The 20,733-nt window shown below is 39.2% G+C and overlaps 1 protein-coding gene across 4 annotated transcripts in view; it reads right to left on the bottom strand.

Annotated features, from left to right (window-relative positions):
• GTF2F2 (general transcription factor IIF subunit 2) overlaps positions 1 to 20,733 on the bottom strand; it is a 170,355-nt gene that overhangs the window by 18,543 nt on the left and 131,079 nt on the right. For 2 of the 4 annotated variants that reach the window (XM_032402985.1, XM_032402986.1), the window contains exon 8: positions 3,925 to 4,658. In XM_032402985.1, the coding sequence (XP_032258876.1) occupies positions 4,539 to 4,658 (120 nt within the window). In that variant the 3' untranslated portion in view covers positions 3,925 to 4,538. Of the gene's footprint in view, positions 1 to 1,358; positions 2,674 to 3,924; positions 4,659 to 20,733 lie in introns of those variants that run through there. The other 2 variants (XR_004299227.1, XR_004299226.1) reach the window with 2 other exon arrangements.

Genomic DNA, 20,733 nt, shown 5'->3' with positions numbered 1-20,733 from the left:
GCTATTATTCTTCCTGCTTTTTTAGTAACATAGGCAGAGAACCGCTGGCATGTAAGGCACATTATTACAGACACCCATCAACCTTTGCTCCTGGTGCCTGGCACACAGGGGGCATTTTAGTGGGTTTTCACAGAATGAATGAATGAATGGCCAAAGTGCTTCCCAGGCTTTTGTTCAAGGACAGAAAATAGAATATAAGAAGAAGAAATAAGAAGAAGTAGAAATGTAAGTAAGAAATATAAAGTAGAAATAAGGCTTACATGTCACAAGGACTAGCCCAGTGAGCCCTTCAATTTAGCATTCTATTAACGAGATCGATGTATTACAGACATCCACTGTATGTGTTCATAATAATGATCCTTAGGCATTGTACAAATCCTCTTGTGTGTTAGGAATTTTCAATGGTTAAATTATATTCAAAGAAGTTAAAATTAGATATATATTACTGCATTCAAATGCTTTAAAAATTGGAAATTCATGTAGAGCATAAATGGCAACAATGAATTGACTGGAATATTCTGATTGATTGCAACACTCAATTCACACTTCTCTACCCACACAGTGTTGTATCCGTCTACATTCTCTATTTCCCACTAGACTGTGAACGCCTCTTATGTCTAGCACTTTAGTATCCACAGTGCCTGGGATATAATCATGGTCAGTAAATACCTGCCAATAAACCACCGCTGTGCTCCATGACCACGCCACACTATGGTGTTTAGTCCAGCAACATATCTTCTGGTGTACTTAGATTTCCACAAGACAATAAAAATCTCATATCTTAAGATTTTTAAATACAAATTTCAACATTTAAAAATATGGTGCACTTCAAGAAAATCGTTCTTTAAAACCCTAAAATTTGGGGTGCCTGGGTGGCTCAGTCATTGAGCGTCTGCCTTCAGCTCAGGTCATGGTCCCAGGGTCCTGGGATCGAGCCCCGCATCGGGCTCCTTGCTCTGTGGGAGGCCTGCTTCTCCCTCTCCCACTCCCCCTGCTTGTGTTCCCTCTCTTGCTGTGTCTCTGTCAAATAAATAAAATCTTAAAAAAGAAAAAAAAAACCCTAAAATTTAAGACTAACTGATCTGACAGAATCTAGTTTAAACTGGAAGCTAAGGCATCTAAAATGTCCTTGTTAATTTAGATGATTTCTTTCTTTTTTTTTTTTTTTAAAGATTTTATTTATTTATTTGAGAGAGAATGAGAGAGAGCACATGAGAGAGGGGAGGGTCAGAGAGAGAAGCAGGCTCCCTGCTGAGCAGGGAGCCCGATGCGGGACTCGATCCAGGGACTCCAGGATCACGACCTGAGCCGAAGGCAGTCGCTTAACCAACTGAGCCACCCAGGCGCCCTAGATGATTTCTAATAAAGCCAGATAAAAGCTGTTGATTTTCTTATAATAAACTATTAAAGGCTTATGCCGCAGTCTATCAGATTTATATGGTACTACTGTACTATGGATGGTGGTACTTGCTCAAAGACCAGGAAGTATGGAAGAAGAAAAGATGGAAATATGTGAAGAAAAGGAAGATTAAAAAGCAATCTCTGATTCCTCCTACACATGAAAATATTAGGCTTAGGAACCTGCTCTGACCCACTTCAGAAAGAAAACTGAGTTGAAAAGAAAACGAGCTTATCATCTCCTGCACTCTGACACAAATGCTAGGGAAAATGGCCAATGTATTGGGATGAAAGGTGGGTGCCCAGCCCCCATGAAGGCTGACTATAAGGCAGTGCCCCTTCAGCCCAGTGCCCCCACCTCCTATCACCTTCCACAGGGGTCCTTAACTCCTATGGAGGTCGAAGAAGGCCACTCTTAAGCTGTGCACCCTACCTGGGTACTTGAAGTGTAGCAGGGATGAAAATTTTAGCAAGGGGATCTTGACTTTAAAGGAGGGAACTCAGTTTTCATCCTGTGTTTGTATTAGAGATGCCAAAGACAAACTCCTTTGCTCTCACAACTTCTTCTGGGGTCTGCATCATTTTCCTGGAGGAGAGGATTTGTGTGTGGGGGGAAGATTTCTGGAAAAGTAAACTCTGGTATTCACTTTGGCCAAAGGTAGAATTCTCCTCAAAGAGGGATCAGGTCTCATGACAGTGTGTTGGGAAGGAAATGGTTCTATAAAATGGTCATTGTCTACCTCTCAGAGCTATTTCTGAGCATAAAATGAGATATTTTAGAGCATTTAACACACTGCCAGCCACATAAGGGCCTGATAAGTGTTTACTCTTATTTCACTGATAAGTACCAACAATGATGAAAATAAGCTCCAAAGAAAATTTGTTCATAGGCCTTTAGGAACAACTCCAACTCTGCTCAACTCCTTTAAGGGCTGCTTATGATACAACAGAGCAAAACCTGTTTTCTTTTTTAAGATCTATCATTTTAGAAGTTACTGTGGCAACACGTAATTTCAAATCTTTCCAATGCCCAGCAACCATAATATATTTATTACAATTTGTTGGTTAAAGCATCCCTTAAGTGTGTGTAACCAGCGGAGTAACTAAATCACCTATGAAGCATGGCCCTCCTGTGCTCTTATGATGTGACATCTTACCAGATGTGTATCTTTCTTACTAGCTTTCCTCTCTCGATCTCACAGTGGTTATAAGGGCTTAGGACTCCTCCTTCCTGATAGTTGGCTGTCGAAAGCATGTTTATAGAGCAAGAGAGTTCTGAAATAAAAGAATAAAGGAACCCAGAGAGAGTCTCATTACCAGTAGCCATATTTTAGTATTAAATAGGAAAGCAATTTCAAAAAATCTAATCAGGAATGGTACCAGTCTACCGCCTAGATTAGCTATGCCACTGAACGGGTAACAAGTGTTTAAGAGACTCGAGCAGATACTGTCAGGTGTGATGAGGTAAAAGATACCTAAACTAAGCTGAAGACACCAGATCTGCAGAAATACCAGAGCAGAGCCTCAGAGGAGACACAGCTCGGCTAGCAGCTACACAGTTCAATCTGGCAGCCACTGTCACCATAAAAACTAAAGACAGAGGGAGAGCACACAGAGGTCTGTTTCAGGGCAGGACCAAACATCAAAAAAAGACAAGGTTTTGGGGGAAGATATATGCTATGAACCAAGCATATGACAGATATCCAAGATTCTCAGTTCTCTACAGATTTGTCACACCATTATCCATCTGCTTCCTGACACTCAGTCTCCGTCAGAAACTGAAAGGTAAGGGGGATACATTTGGTTCCTGCACCAGAACAAAGTAGAATAAGACCACCCTCCCTCACCAGAATTTTATTTCACAGTGGGAATGCAAAGATAAACATTTTCTCAATGCAGTAGTACTCAACCTCAGCATGGTGTTCTCCTGATGAAAATCAAATAATACGGGAAAATATTTATCTCAATGGATAGGTTTCTCCTTGATTTGCTTTAATTATATAACATTTTCTTAAATTTTTGGCATTTGCTACTTCTTGGTTGCAAGCATACAGAAGCAACTGACAAAATGAACAAATAAAAGCAACTTTTTGTGTTTAATTTGTTAAAGCTTCTTTTGTTTTGGTGGTCTCGCTTGTGGGGATGCTTGTTTCTGTGCCCGCCTAACACATATCAGCCTCACCCCTACAACCTCTGTTAGTCTGTCAACATCATTTGTCAGGCGAGTCAATACCTGCCAACTGAGTATGCAGCAAAATTCTGGAGCAAAGTTGGTTTCTGAGAAGCTTATAATCTGGACGGGGGAGACATATCTTGAATTACTGGAAAAATATTTAATTTCTAATTCTTTTAAAAGCAAAATTAAAGAGGGGCACCAGGTTGGCTCAGTCGGTAGACCATGCAACTCTTGATTGCGGGGTTGTGAGTTCGAGTCCCGTGTTGGGTGTAGAGATTACTTAAATAAATAAATCTTTTAAATAAATTAAATAAATAAAAGCAAATAAAAGAAATACTTATTGGCCAAGATTTTGTCCATTTCTCATGTCACTAACACTAGGGTAAAATATGCAAGCTAATGATGAAAACTGCTATCTTAGGTACAAACATAAATGCTCTCTTCTTTATTAATGGGTGTAACTATGAAACATGATCACCTGTAAAAATAAATAAATAAAGACAGCTTTGTTCTTTGACAATTTCAGAATAAGGAACTTTGGCTTTTTATTCCTTTTAAGACTTTCTGTAGTTGACTACTTTTTTCTTGCTTTGCCATTCACTTTGGATTTGTATCACCTCAGATCCTCAGAGATAAAACAAGGACAGAGAGTCCTCATTTAGAAAACATTTCCTAGTTTTACATTTAAAAGTCAATAAAAAGAAAAACCTTCTTAACCCCCCCAACCCCTCACCCCATTCTGAATAATCTAGTTTAATGAAAGCCTATAAATAAATTTTTTTCCCTCAAAAAAACACTTGAGTAACTTTACAAGAATTATTGTTTAAAAAATTTACCTAGGGAAATTAAAGTTCCAGTCATTTTACCCCTACAACAGATGGTACTCAAGTATTTGAGTATCAGTGGTGCTTCCTCAGCTCATCACCCTTTAGTTGTTCTGTTAGCATGCTGGTTAAGAGTCTTCTTAATCACTCTTTTCTTCTCCTTGATAATGTCTATACTCTGGCTTCAGCTCCCATGTGTTTTTGTGGGTCCCTTTTACATTCTGAACGCCAATTTCTTTCAAGATTTCCTTTAGGTACCCCTAAAAACAAAACAAAAACAACCCAAGATGAGACCATGAAGGTGAAACAAAATTTAAAGTAAAACCATACACCAAACCACACTCACGAGTAATACAAATTATGATCTTGAAAGCTCAACAAGATTTCTCTATAAAGATGTTCAATAAACTGCCTCTTGGTTCTATACATGCAGTACATGATAACTGTGTAAAATATACACTCATTTGCATTAAAGGGATTGGAAGTCTGGAATGCCAATGACCTGAGAGCTTAAAAAAAATGTCTAGAGAAAAATACACTAGAAAGTTACTGGTGCTCACTGTTTACTAAGATGACACAGTATACCACATGTGATCTTCCCTTGAATTCAGTGGCCTCACTCAGTTCACAGTTGGATAGGGTTATTCTTGGATTGGAGCCAGTCATTCCAGAAGCAGGAGCATATATAAAAAAATAACAAATATTTTTGGGACGATAATATTCTAGAAAGCAAGCACATGACAGGCATCCAGAATTCTCAATTCTAAGGTGACTTTTCAAATTTGCTATCAGGCCACTTGTTTTTCCTGTGTAATAAGGAAGGTTATTACTCATCTTTAGTATTGTTTTGGCCAAGCTTGCCAAGACAGGGTAAGAAATAAGAAGTGATAATAAGACATACTAAAATCCATGGGGCCTGCAGTTTTCTCATGCTTGGCTCCTCCAGAGGAAAGAGGTGAGCAATGACATAGGGCAGAACTCTGTTTTATGTCATTTTAGGTCCCTCCAAATTCAATACACATTAACCAAATGATTACTATATTCAGGGAAATGATGGCTATGACAAATATAATACCAAACCCTACCTTTACTTGCCAATGCCCAAGGCCAAAAAGCATTCCACTATAAATTAACCCATTAAATTATAGTACTTCCTTCTTGGCGATAGAGAGAAAAGTTAATTATTTATAAGTGTTTTTTGGGGCTCAGTTCATGATCTCGGGGTCCTGGGATTGAGCCCCACATCCTCGTGGTTGGGCTTCCTGCTCAGTGGGGAGTCTGCTTCTCTATCTGCCCCTGCCCCTGCTTGTGCCCTCCCTCCCTCTCTCTCTCATGCGCTCTTTCTCAAATGAATAAATAAAATCTTTTTAAAAAAAGTGTTTTTCCCCCTGCAGAACCAATCTAGTAATATTTTGTGTATATGCTTCAGAGAACCAGTTAAAGTACTAGTGACTCACCCTGTTGATGTAATGGAGATTGTAATATGTAAATATGTAATATGTAAAGGAGATGTAACATTTTTTTATTTATTGAAATGAGGCACTGATTAGAAAAATGGTTGAGAAGCTCTTACAGAGATAATGTTTAAGGCAGTGCTCTTCCTGGGGCTGGACTACTTGCCCTAGAACCTCATGGGAAACTTGTTAAATAAACCTCTCATCTTAGGCCTAGTGAATCAAAATCTCTGGGGCCAGGCCTGGGAAGCTGCATTTTCACAAGCCTCTAAGAGACTCTGATTTAACTACACTAAAGCTCCAACGCATTTGCTTTAAGGTTCATCCAGCTCTAACACTCTAGGATCTTGAGTCCTCAAAGTGTTGCTTAGTTCTATGAGCCTCACAACTGCTGGGGATTCTGTGTTAATGAACACAATCGAATATCACCTTACACTGACTGGTATAATGCTCTACTGTTTAGATCCTTTCATTTAGGGGTGGGTTTTCACCTAGCTGATTAACACTGGAACTACATGGCCCTGGATGGCTTAGCTTCCCATTCCAGGAGCCACGGCCCAGCAGGTGGCAGCAATGAATCAAATGAGGCCTGGGTTTCCCCAGGAAGAAGCCTGCTTGCCTCCCACACTTTCTGCAGTTGCCCTCACTAAGGGATCTGTGCCAATGAGTAAGCATAAAGGCTCAAGCCATCCAGGTAATATGCACATCTGCTATCTGCTACTTCAAATCACATTTTTAAAATGAGACACTGTTCATAAGCTACTTTCTAATTAAACAGTATTCATAAAGGGAAAATGATGTGCTGGACACAAAGGGTTTTCAGTTTAGATGCCAAGAATGACATCTTTGTAAAATTCCAAAGGATGAATTATTGTGAGGCTGGCTACGAACCTGCACACAAAATATCGAACAACTGGCTGCACTGCTCTGGGTCAAAACTGAAAAGAGCAATTGCTGGGAGTGCTGTGGTTGTGAGACAGGAGCTCTCTGGACTCCAAGTCTAGCGTGCCCATTCGGAAGCCAGATACAGAACACGAAAAGCCTCAAAAGGGTTAAACACAAAATAGTGAAGTCTCAAGTGTACAAATTCAGCTGCTTTCATGTATAGTCCACACTCATTTTGTTAAATTAGTATAAGGCTATGGAATATTTTGCTTTCTTAATGAAAAGTCACTATTTCCTTTTCAACAATAAGAACAGAATGAGATATTCAGTCTGTCAGTTTGTCAGGTAACGAGATGGGATTAGGGTCACAGTATCTAGCCATGGTACAGAATTCTTTTTTTTTTTTTTTTTGGTGGAAGGTGGGGAAGGGGACATTTCTGGAGTTTTAGAATGTTCTAAACTGCAACCTAAAGTCATTTTACTCTAACCAAATGAATTAATTTGGCACAACTCATTAGTAGAGAAAGTAATAGTAATGATAGGGTAACACAGATCACAAAAGTCCCTGAAGGAAAGACACAGGTAGGGAACAGTGAGACCATGTCATTCCTCTGTTGAAAAAAAAATTTTTTTAAAGATTTAATTTATTTGAGAGAGAGAGAGAGCATGTGCACAAGTGGGGTAAGGGCAGAGGGAGAGGGAGAAGCAGACTCCCCGCTGAGCAGGGAGCCTGACACGGGGCTCATTCCCAGGACCCTGGGATTGTGACCTGAGCTGAAAGCAGACACTTAACCTGTTGAAAATTTTTTAATGACTTCCCCTTTGGCCTACAGGTTAAATTCCATACTTCTTCACAGGCATCCATTCAGGCCTGCCTTTTCCCTTTGGCCTCAACTTCTAAGAATTCCCTGAACATGTACTTGTCACTTCTGTGTCTACACGCTTCTAGTTTTCTCTATATGCTATTCCCTTTCCCTGTCATGTTTATCCCCTTCCCTCAAATCTGAACTTCTCATCCTTGAAGACTCTTCACGATGTCACTCTCTCGGACCACCTTTCCCTAACAGTCCCACCTCTTAGATCTACATTTCACACTGTATGTACTTCAGTGATAGCCCTCATACTACACTATAACCCTTGACTCACATGCCTCTCTCCCATCAAACCATGTGCTCCTATTACAGTGGCTGCCTGCACATCAGAGTCTCAGTGCACTTACACTGAATAAATAGGGTATGCTTAAGAGTAAACAAGGGAACTAAGAGGATTTAGTGGGGGAGGTATTTGAGGTAAGATCACTTAGAAGGTCCATAGGACTAAACTCTAGTTCTTTTCATTTTTAGAACTCAGGCTCTAATTAACTTACAGGGCAATGAGAAATACAAGTTGACTGATTAAATTGTATTATCTGAATCTGAATGACATTTATTACTAAAAATCTTATTATAGTGGTAAAATATTGTTGGGAACAAAGCCATCTGAGGGGGAAATTTTAAATATTCTAACAGGATTGAAGATCAATTGGCAATCTAACTTTCCTTCTATAAAAATTCATATACTCTAGAAATATTTATTTTAGAACCTACTACGGAACAGACAGAGTGGCAACACAGTCAGTCTTCATCCTCGAGAGTTCATGATTTAAGAGTAGGGTGTGTGAGCGGGGAGGCAAAGGCACAGGGCCGGCAATCACAAACTCAAGCGCAGAAGTAAGGACATATATATACAGGATATCATGGGAGCACTGAGAAGGGGCATTTAAGCCAGCTGCAGTCATGATCTTAGGTTTTGAGGATGTGTATTTGATCCTTTGAATTGAATGGCAATTCTGTGCGGAGATCAGGAGATACTAGTTCTTCTCCTCTCATACTAAACAATGACTTTCCAATTTAATCTTTTGCCTGACCACCTGCATTTTAAACAAAGGATTCTAGACCTTGGTAGATCACCTTTATGTGACACAGGATTGGAGAGATTTCTCATTACTGCTATGTGCAGCGCTGCAGAACAAGATCTGAAATAATAAACTGGCTCAGGTCCAGCAACCCTTCGTCAAAGGCATGTGTGGGAGAGTATTTACAGCAAGTCTGAATTGCAGAGAAAAAAGGATAGAGCATAACAGCTTCCTTGGAAGGAAAAGGCAAAGCAAATACTGGACCAAAGAGGTCAAGTGATTAGGATGTGATTTGCATATTTGTGGGTCAAGATTAACACTGTGGTGGCCCAAAAGCCAGAAATCCACAGATCAAATTCCTACCCCCCCCATCACGACAAACCTACGTAGAGTCACAAGGCACAGTAGCCTACTACTGCAGTCTTTCTCTTTCTCCTCCCCCTACCCACCCTTTCCGTCCACCCCCACCATTTCTCGTATCATCTTTTCCTCTACTGCTCTGCCAACCAATTCCCAAACCAGGAATTTCGGTTAAGTGTTATGTATATAATAATGAACTAACTGTATCTAAATTCCTAGAAATTGGTCAAAAACATGTACCTTTGACAAAGAGCTGATCACCAACTATTAATGCTTTAGGTGAGCAAATAATATGACCCTGTTAAATGTCTAGTCACAAAATCTCCCCAGAAAGGTTGGACTGAATAGACAATATGCAATCTATACCAAAGATGGCACTGGTTAATGCCAGTCACTAAAGGAAGTCATTATATGCTTTTTATAAAGTGATCCAACAAGGCAAGAGGGACATTATCAGAAAACAGTGTGGAAGTTCCTCAAAAAGTTGAAAATAGAGCTACCATACGATCCAGCAATTGCACTACTGGGTATTTACCCCAAAGATACAAATGTAGGGATCCGAAGGGGTATGTGCACCCCAATGTTTATAGAAGCAATGTCCACAATAGCCAAACTGTGGAAAGAGCCAAGATGTCCATCGACAGATGAATGGATAAAGAAGATGTGGTATATATACACAATGGAATATTATGCAGCCATCAAAAGGAATGAGATCTTGCCATTTGCAATGACGTGGATGGAACTGGAGGGTATTATGCTGAGCGAAATAAGTCAATCAGAGAAAGACATGTATCATATGACCTCACTGATATGAGGAATTCTTAATCTCAGGAAACAAACTCAGGGTTGCTGGAGTGGTGGGGGGTGGGAGGGATGGGGTGGCTGGGTGATAAACATTGGGGAGGGTATGTGCTATGGTGAGCGCTGTGAATTGTGCAAGACTGTTGAATCACAGATCTGTACCTCTGAAACAAATAATACAATATATGTTTAAAAAAAAAAGAAGAAGAAGATAGCAGGAAGGGAAGAATGAATGGGGGGGAATCAAGGGGGAGACGAACCATGAGAGAGGATGGACTCTGAAAAACAAACTGAGGATTCTAGAGGGGAGGGGGGTGGGAGGATGGGTTAGCCTGGTGATGGGTATTAAAGAGGGCACGTTCTGCATGGAGCACTGGGTGTTATACACAAACAATGAATCATGGAACACTACATCAAAAACTAATGATGTAATGTATGGTGATTAACATAACAATAAAAACCCAATTAATAGTACTAAAAAAAAAAAAAAGAGGGGCATCATCAGTTCTGTATAATTTCAAAGTATCATTTCAAGTGATTTGTGTGATTAAAACACAGGACTTCTTGATAAAGATGTTAGTGGCTCCAAGGCACAAAATTCTTTCATTAAAAAAACAAACTACACATTAGGCATAAGCTGTTAACAAAGGCAACATATGTTTTCACTCCTTTAGATAGAGAAAACTGCAAACAGGATAGGGAAGGGGACGTTGGGGATTCTCTGGGACATGCGCCATGTTCGTATTTTTATCCTCTTTTCCTTCTGGTTTCATCCCCACCTTCCTACTAGACCCCACTCCCCATCCGTCTCTCCGTTCACACAGGCTGCATTCCTCCCCATGTAAAACTCTGAGAAGCAGAGACAATGGGTAATGAAGTGGTTGAGGCACAAGCCCTATCTTATGGCTTAATCCAAATTCTGGAAAAGCAATTTATTATTGCATGAATATTTGTGTGCTGGTAAATCATCTCACTCTTATTAACACTTTATCTGCCTAGCATGGCAAATGATTCCTGTTTGCATATATCAGATGAATAAAGTTTACCTCCTATGGGCCAAAACTTTTAATTTAACTATTTGTTTAAAGATGTGCTTTCTAAACTGTTTTTTTTTTTTTTTTAATGGCACCTGGGTGGCTCAGGCGGTTAAGCGCCTGCCTTCGGCTCAGGTCATGATCTCAGGACCCTGGGACTGAGCCCTACATCAGGCACCTGCTCGGCAGGGAGTCCGCTTCTCCCTCTACCCCTCCCCTCTGCTTGTGATCGCTCTCTCTCACTCTCTCAAATAAATACATAAAATCTTTCTAAAAAAACCCTGTATTTGTTTATTTGTATGCTAAACATAACTTAACCTTGGAATACTGCAAGATATTCCAAGGCTGAGATATGATGACTTTCAACTGGGAAAAGTGTATACATATATAGCTAATGTTGAAACTGTTATAATTAGGAAAATACAATCAGAAATATCCAAAATGTAACAAAGTAGCAAAAACTAAAATTCCTTTTGAAATTTAAATATGTAGAATTTAAGAAACAAAACAGATGAACATAGGGGAAGGGAAGGAAAAATAAAATAAGACAAAAACAGAGAGGGAGGCAAACCATAAGAGACTCTTAATTATAGGGAACAAACAGGGTTGCTGGAGGGGAGGTGGGTGGGGGGATGGGGTAATTGGGTGATGGGCATTAAGAAGGGCACTCGAAGTAATGAGCACTGGGTGTTGTATGCAACTGATGAATCACTGAATTCTACCTCTGAAACTAATAATACAGTATATGTTAATTAAATTGCATTTAAATAAAAAATAAAATAGAGGGGCGCCTGGGTGGCTCAGTCGGTTAAGCGGCTGCCTTCGGCTCAGGTCATGATGCCGGGGTCCTGGGATCGAGCCCCGCGTCGGGCTCCCTGCTCAGTGGGGAGCCTGTTTCTCCCTCTCCCTCTGCCTGCTACTCTGCCTACTTGTGCTCTCTGTCAAATAAATAAATCTTTTAAAAAATAAAAAATAGGGCGCCTGGGTGGCTCAGTTGGTTAAGCAACTGCCTTCGGCTCAGGTCAGGATCCTGGAGTCCCGGGATCGAGTCCCACATCGGGCTCCCTGCTCAGCTAGGGGTCTGCTTCTCCCTCTGACCCTCTTCCCTCTCGTGCTCTCTGTCTCTCATTCTCTCTCTCTCAAATAAATAAATAAAATCTTTAAAAAATAAAAATAAATAAATAAAATAGAAAAAGTGAAAAAAAAAATTAAATATGAATTCTTGCATTTAGAACCATGGCAACTATCTATTAGTGCATTTGGTGTGAAGTATACTTTCAAATGTACAAAAATAAGAAGATATCAATTGGCATAGTTATTATTAGTCTATTTGACTAATAATATGGCAAGCAAAGAGACCTTAGGTATATATTTTACCAACAGAGAATTTTCTGTAAATTAGCTAGCACTCCCAATGCTGAAGTATTATTCATCCTTAAAATATTTGGAATAGAGAGTAAAGTTTTACCTTAGGACAACAGCAGATAAAAGTTTTTGCTGGCTAAGGATTAAAAAAGGATTGATGACAATCTGGCAGTTAGTTCCTCAGGTTAAACAGAGTTATGAAGTGACTCAGCAATTCCACTCCCAACAGAAAAAAAACAACAACCTATGCTCACATAAAAACTTGTACATGAATGTTTACAGCAGCTTTATTCATAATAGCCAAAAAGCGGAAACAACTCAAATGTCTATCCATGAGTGAATGGATAAACAAAATGTTAATGTTGTATATCTCTCTGTAACAGTATACTAGTTGGCAATAAAAAGCAACAAAATACTTATACGTGCCACATTGGGATGACATCTGAAAATATTATGCCTAGATGAAAGAAGCCAGTCATAAGATATCACATAGTATATGATTCCATGTATATGAAATGTCCAGAGTAGGCAAATCTACATGGATAGAAAATAAAATTAGTATTCACCTAGGGTAGGGGTGGGAGAAAGGGAAGTGACTGCTAATAGGTATGGGGTTTCTTTCTGAGGTGAAGAAAATGTTCTAAAATTGATTGTGGTGATGGTCATACATCTCTGTGAATGTACTAAAATCCTACGAACTGTAATACAGTAACAATAACTGAAAATAGAGATTTTATTTTATTTTTTAAAAAGATTTTATTTATTTATTTGAGCTTAACTGACTGAGCCACCCAGGTGCCCCTGAAAATAAAGATTTTAAATTGGTGCGGGTGGTGGGGGGAGACCTACCTAGCTCATAACAACAAATTAAGATAACACCATTTTAACTCAATCAGATATAGACAATTATCATATGATCTCACTGATATGTGGAATTTGAGAAACAAGGTAGAGGATCATAGGGGAAGAGAGGAAAAAATGAAACAAGACGAAACGAGAGAGGGAGACAAACCATAAGAGACTGTTAATCTCAGGAAACAAACTGAGGGTTGCTGGAGGGGGATGGAGGGGAAGGGGTGGCTGGGTGATGGACACTGGGGAGGGCATGTGTTGTGGGGAGCTCTGTGTTGTGTAAGACTGATGAATCACAGACCTGTACCCCTAAAACAAATAATACATTATATGTTAATAATAATAAAAAAAGTTTTTGGGAAACTGGAAAGTAAACTAAATTCCATAACAAAGTCCGTATAGAATATGACATTAAAAAAAGAAAACACCATTTTTTATTACCAAATTATGATGGTAACATTTCCAATAAACAGGGGCTAGCTCTGTGTATCGGTCCATATGTACTGGAAAATATGATGGAATTAGAATATCTATCTTGGGACATTCTAGAAGGAATGCCTCTGTAAAGCTGCAATACAGAACTGACAGTACAAGGTTTTCTGCCAACAGGCTTATCCTCTGGTATCTCAATTCTCCTGTGAGATAGAGAAACTGGGATGCTGTGAACACTTAATCTTAATCCACAGAGTCATGCTTTCTCTAGTGCTGAGACCAATGCAAAGAAAATTACCTTTCCTGAGATAATTTCCATAAGGATGGCAAGCCTAAAAACAAGTCCTCCTAACTTGTTCAGGGACTAAATAAAGAAATCAGAAGGCAGTTAATAAGCTTAAAACTTACTTTAACCTTTCTTCAAATCAAATGATGCTGGAAGGTAGGGAAGATTTTATAACTAATGACATTTTTCAGATTAAATATAAATTTTGTGGCCTACTGCTTAATTAAAAATTCTGGGGTGCCTGGGTGGCTCAGTCGGTTAAGCGTCTGACTTGAGCTCAGGTCATGATCACAGGGTCCTGGGATAGCCCACTTAAGGCTCTGCACTTAGAGGGAGTCTGTTTCTCCCTCTCCCTCTGCCTCTCCCCCTGCTTGTGTTCTCTCTCAAATAAATAAATAAAATCTTAAAAAAAAATTCTATGTAAACTTTGTATATAAATAAATGCCCAATTTTATCTGGTGCTTATGTTAAAAATATTGCTTTTATCTACATAATATTTCATGTAAAATCTGGACTCAATTGGTTATGTTAGTAAATTCACCTCAAATTTTACCACATTTAGAAATATGGTAAAAAAGGTGAAACAAAGCATATAAGTTAAAGGAGGAAATGTTACTATCCTATATTAAACTTGGTAGTAGATCTTTTATTAAAATCTTCTACAGGTAAGTATTAAAATTTCATATGTTTACATTTCATCCATCATTCAATACAAATAGTTAATTTATTTTAGTATGACATTTCATATCCTAAAGCATAACAATAAATTAGGTTCTACATCATTAATTAGCAAATAATTATTTTTTAAAAAATTTTATTTATTTTTCATTTTTATTTATTTATTTGACAGAGAGAGACACAGTGAGAGAGGGAACACAAGCAGGGGGAGTCGGAGAGGGAGAAGCAGGCTTCCCGCTGAGCAGAGAGCCCGATGAGGGGCTCGATCCCAGGACCCTGGGATCATGACCTGAGCCAAAGGCAGACACTTAACGACTGAGCCACCCAGGCACCCCGCAAATAATTATTTTTTAAGACAGAAGTTTCACAAAAGGCTGTCACTAATATGCTCTGTTGAGAAATTGGTGGTCTTTTTTTTTTACTAGTATCATTCAAAAATAAAAACTTCCATTTATAGGAAAAATGAACTAAAAGGGATTAAGTGAACAGAAAGGAAACGATAAAGATTTCAGAAAAGAAAAAAAATGAAGAAAGGAAAGTGTATGTCAGAACAAAACATCATATTAAAAACACCACTTATTAAGTAGTAAATTAGGGAATAAGTTTCAAACATTAAAAATACCTATTTTGGATTAGGAACTGAATGAGCTAAGATAAAGCTTAGATCCCATTCTCTTTAATTTAAAGATTTTATTTATTTATTTGAGAGAGAGAGTGAGTGAGTGAGCATGAGCAGGGGGAGGGGCAGATGGAGAGGGAGAGGGAGAATCTCAAGCAGACTCCGCACTGAGCACAGAGCCCAACTCAGGGCTCAAGCTCACGACCCTGAGATCATGACCTGAGCTGAAATCAAGAGTCAGATGCTTAAGTGACTGTGCCACCCGGGCACCCCAATGATGATTCTTAATGAGAAAGCCTGCTGAGAGAGACATTAGTTTTTTTTTTCCCTATTAAAAAGGGGTTTCTATTGTCAGAAAAATATTTTCCTTGCTTGTCTACGTATACATGCACATGTCTGAATACATAAGAGGCAATGTGGTAAGAGATATTCCTAGACTGAAGTCAGCACAACTGGGGTCAAGTCACTAGGCAACTCCTTCTCTGGGTTTACAAGTGAGAGAGACTAGATAATCTCTAAGATCACTTGTACCTTAAGATCCTGAGTCAGATATACTCACATACACAGATATATGTATATATGCATATAATTTATATGATATATATGTATCATAATTTGTAGTATCCATGTCATGAAGAGGAAACAGGAATACAGTTGTCTGGCTTGAACAATTTAGGGAATGATGGTGTCACTTACTGAAATGGGGAAGTCTGGGGGAAGTCTTTGGAAAGGAAGAGAAATTAGAGTTCTGTTCTGAACATACAAAATTTGAGATAACAATGAAATGACTAACACTGACTAGGTGCTAACTCAGGCGGCACGGCACAAATGTGGGCAAGGCAGTGGGCCCTGGCTGGCAGTGTACCCCTAACCCCATCTCCTTGGTTCAGGAACGGGCATACCAACCCCTACCAGGTCAATTAAAATCTTCCCCGGGGTTTTTATTTAAAAAATCAGGACAAATACTCTCTTTTTGCTTAGGGGTTGCTAGCTGTGAGGTGTTTGAGGAGGTCATTTTGGCTACCACATGGCAAGATCCTGCCTAAAAGTAAAGACAACACACAAGAAAGAATAATGAGGAGAGATATGGAAAGATGGGAAGGGACAGTTCTAATTAAATAAAATTAGCAGCTGGATCTAGTCATTGCTAAAGCTAGATGCATTCCTGAACTCCCTAGCTACACGAGCCAATAAATTTTATTTTTTCTTTTTATGAGAGAGACAGAGACAGAGCGGCGGGGGGGGGGGGGGGGGGAGAGAGAGAGAGAGAGAATGAATCTCAAGTGGGCTCCACATCCAGCGCAGAGCCCGATGTGGGGCTCAATCTTATGACGCTGAGATCATGACCCGAGCCAAAATCAAGAGTCGGACACCACCCAGGCGCCCCACAATAAATTTTACTTTTGTCCAAGTTAGTTTGAGTTGCATTTCTTTTTTTTTTTTTTTTTTAAGATTATTTATTCATTTGAGAGAGAGAGAGCATGAGCAGGGAGAGAGGCAGAGGGAGAAGCAGGCTCCCCACCGAGCCAGGAGCCTGATGTGGGGCTCGATCCCAGGACCCCGGGATCATGACCTGAGCCGAAGGCAGACGCTTAACCATCTGAGCCACCCAGGTGCCCCGTTTGAGTTGCATTTCTATTCTCTGCAACTGAAAGAGTTTCAACCAATTCACAGATCTATAATAGCACATACTTGTGTGTGTGTGTGTTTTAAAGTAAGCTCTACGCCCAACATAGGGCTTAAACTCATGACCCCAAGATCAAGAGTCACATGCTCCACCAAATGAGCCAGCCAGGGGCCCTTATAACAGCATATACTTATAAATAAAATTTTGTTTTCTGACAGGGGAAATATTCAGTAGGTCAAATTGTCTAGCCATTTTATCCTTTAAAAAAGCCTATCTTCTTGTATCTTACTGAAGCCAAATTTTGCTTAAATTATTTCTACTCATGCCTTTATTTAAGTCTATCTGGAAACAAATTCTGAGGATTAGGTTAACATTGCCTTATTGCTGCAATGGCTTTGTTTATTGAAAGCCCACTTTGTGCAAATAAAACTGCCTATTGAGCATTATTTAGTGCTGAGGAACTTGAGATATAGATACTAATTGCTTCAAAGTCAAAGCCACCCAAATCTTTGCCTAGTTCTTCCTGTTAATTTGAACTTACTTTAATAAAAAGCATGCAAATTGCTCAATTACATATTTGAATTAAGCAATGGGTCTGAGGGACTCACATGATAGGGGATTGTTCATTTAAAAGGATCATCAATAATTAAATATAAACTTCCCTGGATCATGCCTAGAAATTGGGGGGATACAAGGAAATTAGTGGTTTGCTTATAACCAGGACTAATTTTCAATGATACTTTTAGCAGAAAGATGTGGTTCAAGAAACACTGGAAATGGCTGCTATGCCAGAGAACAGGGTGTCAGGGCTCAAAGTGGTCTTGGCAGTTTGGTGTTTCAAAGGGAGCAATTAGATAAAGTTTCGAATGATTTAAGTTTTGAAGGAAATGCTGTGTATGCTTCTATTTTACAGATACAATAAAATATAAAGACTAGACATAACAAATTCAAGGTGAAAGATCAAAGCCTGCAGGGGAGAAATAATGGGCTTCTTCTGGTATTTCACATTAAGGAGGGCTTAAAAGCCCAAATTTAAACCACATAAAAACACCCCCCCCCTTTTTTTTTAAGATTTTATTCATGTATTTGACAGAGAGAGACACAGCGAGAGAGGGAACACAAGCAGGGGGAGCAGGAAAGGGAGAAGCAGGCTTCCCGCCAAGCAGGGAGCTTGATGCGGGGCTCAATCCCAGGACTCTGGGATCATGACCTGAGCAGAAGGCAGACGCTTAACGACTGAGCCACCCAAGCGCCCCATAAAAACACCCCTTTAAATGGGTATCATATTTCTGACTTTACATCAGTTATCAGAGCTTGGCCTTTTAAAATCAGCTTATTTGCCCTTAATGAGTAACTTTAATTCCTTGATTGTTTATGCAAGTCACATACTGACCAATGAGAGAAAAAGTCTGCCCATAAGGACAGTTTCTCTGATCAATAATAATTTTGCTTATAGAAGTGAAGGTTTTTAGGAAGAATACAGAGAGGAAAGAACTGCAAAAACAAGAATAATACCTCAGGTTCCCTCAGAAAGTGTCAAAAATGACATTCTAGGGACACCTGGGTGGCTCAGTCGTTAAGTGGCTGCCTTCGGCTCAGGTCATGATCCCAGGGTTCTGGGATCGAGCCCCGCATCGGGTTCCTTGCTACGCGGGGAGCCTGCTTCTCCCTCTGCCTGACGCTCCCCCTGCTTGCACTTACTCTCTCCCTCTCTGACAAATAAATAAATAAAATCTTTAAAAAAATTGACATTCTAAAGGTCAGAAAGCAGATGGTAACTTAAGAATATAGTAGTCGTGTTAATGACAAAGAGGATGTGTTAAAGTGATAGACTTCATGGTTAGAAATCTATTACCAAAGGGGGCACTGGGACCATCAGAAAATGAGAGAAAGTCTTTAAATACATATACTAAAGAAGTGTTTAATACAAACAAGATGTTTTTTTTTCCTCTTTTACACGGGGGCTCAAAAATTTCTTTGTATTAAACATTAAATGTATTTAAATACCCTGTTCAGGACTATCTGTCTAACTGGCAGGGCTGGGACTTGAACTGAGATCCCATTAATCCAAATCCACTGCTCTTTCCATCATACCAAGAAGCCCCTTTCCTGGATCACTGATCTTCATGCTCTACTCTCCTTCATTCTCCTGGTATTGCTCAGATTAAAATCAAATTAGTAAGGGTGTACTGATGACCAGGAGTATAGACTCACTTATGTCCTGAGAACGTTTTAAAGGGGATAGTTACCTACACAGAGGAGAGCTGGCCTTGGGCCACTTTCTAGGTGAGATCTGCCAATTCAATTCAAAACAAGAGGAGATGAAACAGGAGAGGGAGAGAATCACACATTTAGGGCTGGAAGGGAGCAAAACAATTATCCAGTCCAATTTCCTCAATTTCAGGAATGGAAGGAACTTTCTCAGATTCCAATGGGGTAGGTAAATGGCAGAACTGAACCCATGCTGACCACTTCCTGCCCCCTCCTCTAAGGGGAGGTAACTGTAACCCTGTCATTCCACACTTCCTTGAGACTGGCTCTCTGTCCCCCTCTCCTGCCATAAGTGATATGAGGCCTGTTGAATCCACCCAAGTAAAAATGGTAGTCCTTGGATAATGAGGATGGGGCCATTTCCTTTTTATCAAATCAATTCCTCTAATATTTACTGAATTTCTACTATGTTTATGATGTAGAGTGTATAAATATTTAAGGATATGACTAATATACAACCCTGTCTTCAAGAACTTTATGCTTGCTGAGGCAATTTAGTCTCTAAATAATAAGACTATTATAAAATAATTTAGTTTGTAGATTAGTGGTTAATAAGCTCCTTGAGGTTCCCAGGCCCTCTATGAGAATCTGATATTAACTATGGATTTGCTCCCCAGAAAAACTCACATATTTTTGCACATATTCAGGAGATTACTGGATCTCATAAAACCCACCTACTGACCATGAGTTAAGCTCTGTTTTGAGAGATTCACTGTGTACCTCTACATAAAAATTATCTGAAAAACCAAATCTTCAGTATCAAAGCCTTAGAAACAGCATTTCAAACTAGATTTAAAAAAAAATTGAAATAGAATAATTCATTAGGTAAGCCATGTTTTTTCTGCCTTTAATGAAGTTTATCCCTGTGAATGTAAACTTCATATATATTATATATATGAGTGTGTGTCTGTGTGTATGTATGTGTGTGTGTGTGTGTGTGTGTGTGTATGTCTGTGTATGAAAAGGCCATTCTGGAAACTGAATGCAAACAATATATTCTCACGGAATAACGTACACACAAAAATTAGATTTGGGAAAATAAGTATTTGTAGAAGGGACATTTAGATGACATCAGAGAAAGCAATTTCTTTGCTTTCCAATTTCTTAACAGGGAACAACATATTGTTTTTAAAGTTTATTCATTTTGCATCAAAGGAAAGGGATAACTAGTATTTCTCTCAATTAAGAAAGTTGAATGGAAGGGAATGTGACTTGGAGCTTGGAGAAAAGGGGTTTAGATCCCTTATTTGTTACCCGTATTTTAAATGGATTAGAAATAACAAACTGTTAGCAAATAGGCACAGAAGTCTGGCGCAGGGATAAAAATTGATCATTTATAGAACAACCATAAACTTTCTAAAACATCAATTTATTAAATTTTTCCTTAAAAATCCCAACCACAACCTCAACAAGCACTGTGGGGCAGTGCAGCTCAAGTTGAAAAGGACCTAATGCTAGGGCTAGGAAATTCTGATTAAAAAAAAAAAATCCATTAGAGAATAGCCCACATGACACGATAAACACCCTCATCATGACAGATCAGTATGGCTCTTAAAAGAATACAGTTCTTTTAGGGGGCACATTTTCAAATAAATAAAGGAAGTTCTGGAGGGAGCTAGGGGAACAAAAGAAAGACTAGAAATGATATCAATACAGACTTCAGGCTTAATGTCAATGATCAGTATTAAGACATCTTTTCTGAGTGTTGAAAATAAACCCTGACGTTAGCACAGGTGCATGTGAACTACTTCATATATGATACCCTTCTCTTCAGTAA

The sequence above is a fragment of the Phoca vitulina genome, unplaced genomic scaffold (assembly GCF_004348235.1).
Source record: "Phoca vitulina isolate PV1807 unplaced genomic scaffold, GSC_HSeal_1.0 scaffold5, whole genome shotgun sequence".
Classification (NCBI taxonomy): domain Eukaryota; kingdom Metazoa; phylum Chordata; class Mammalia; order Carnivora; family Phocidae; genus Phoca; species Phoca vitulina.
Note: the sequence above shows the minus strand (reverse complement) of the source record. Positions and strands in the feature narration are given on the sequence as shown.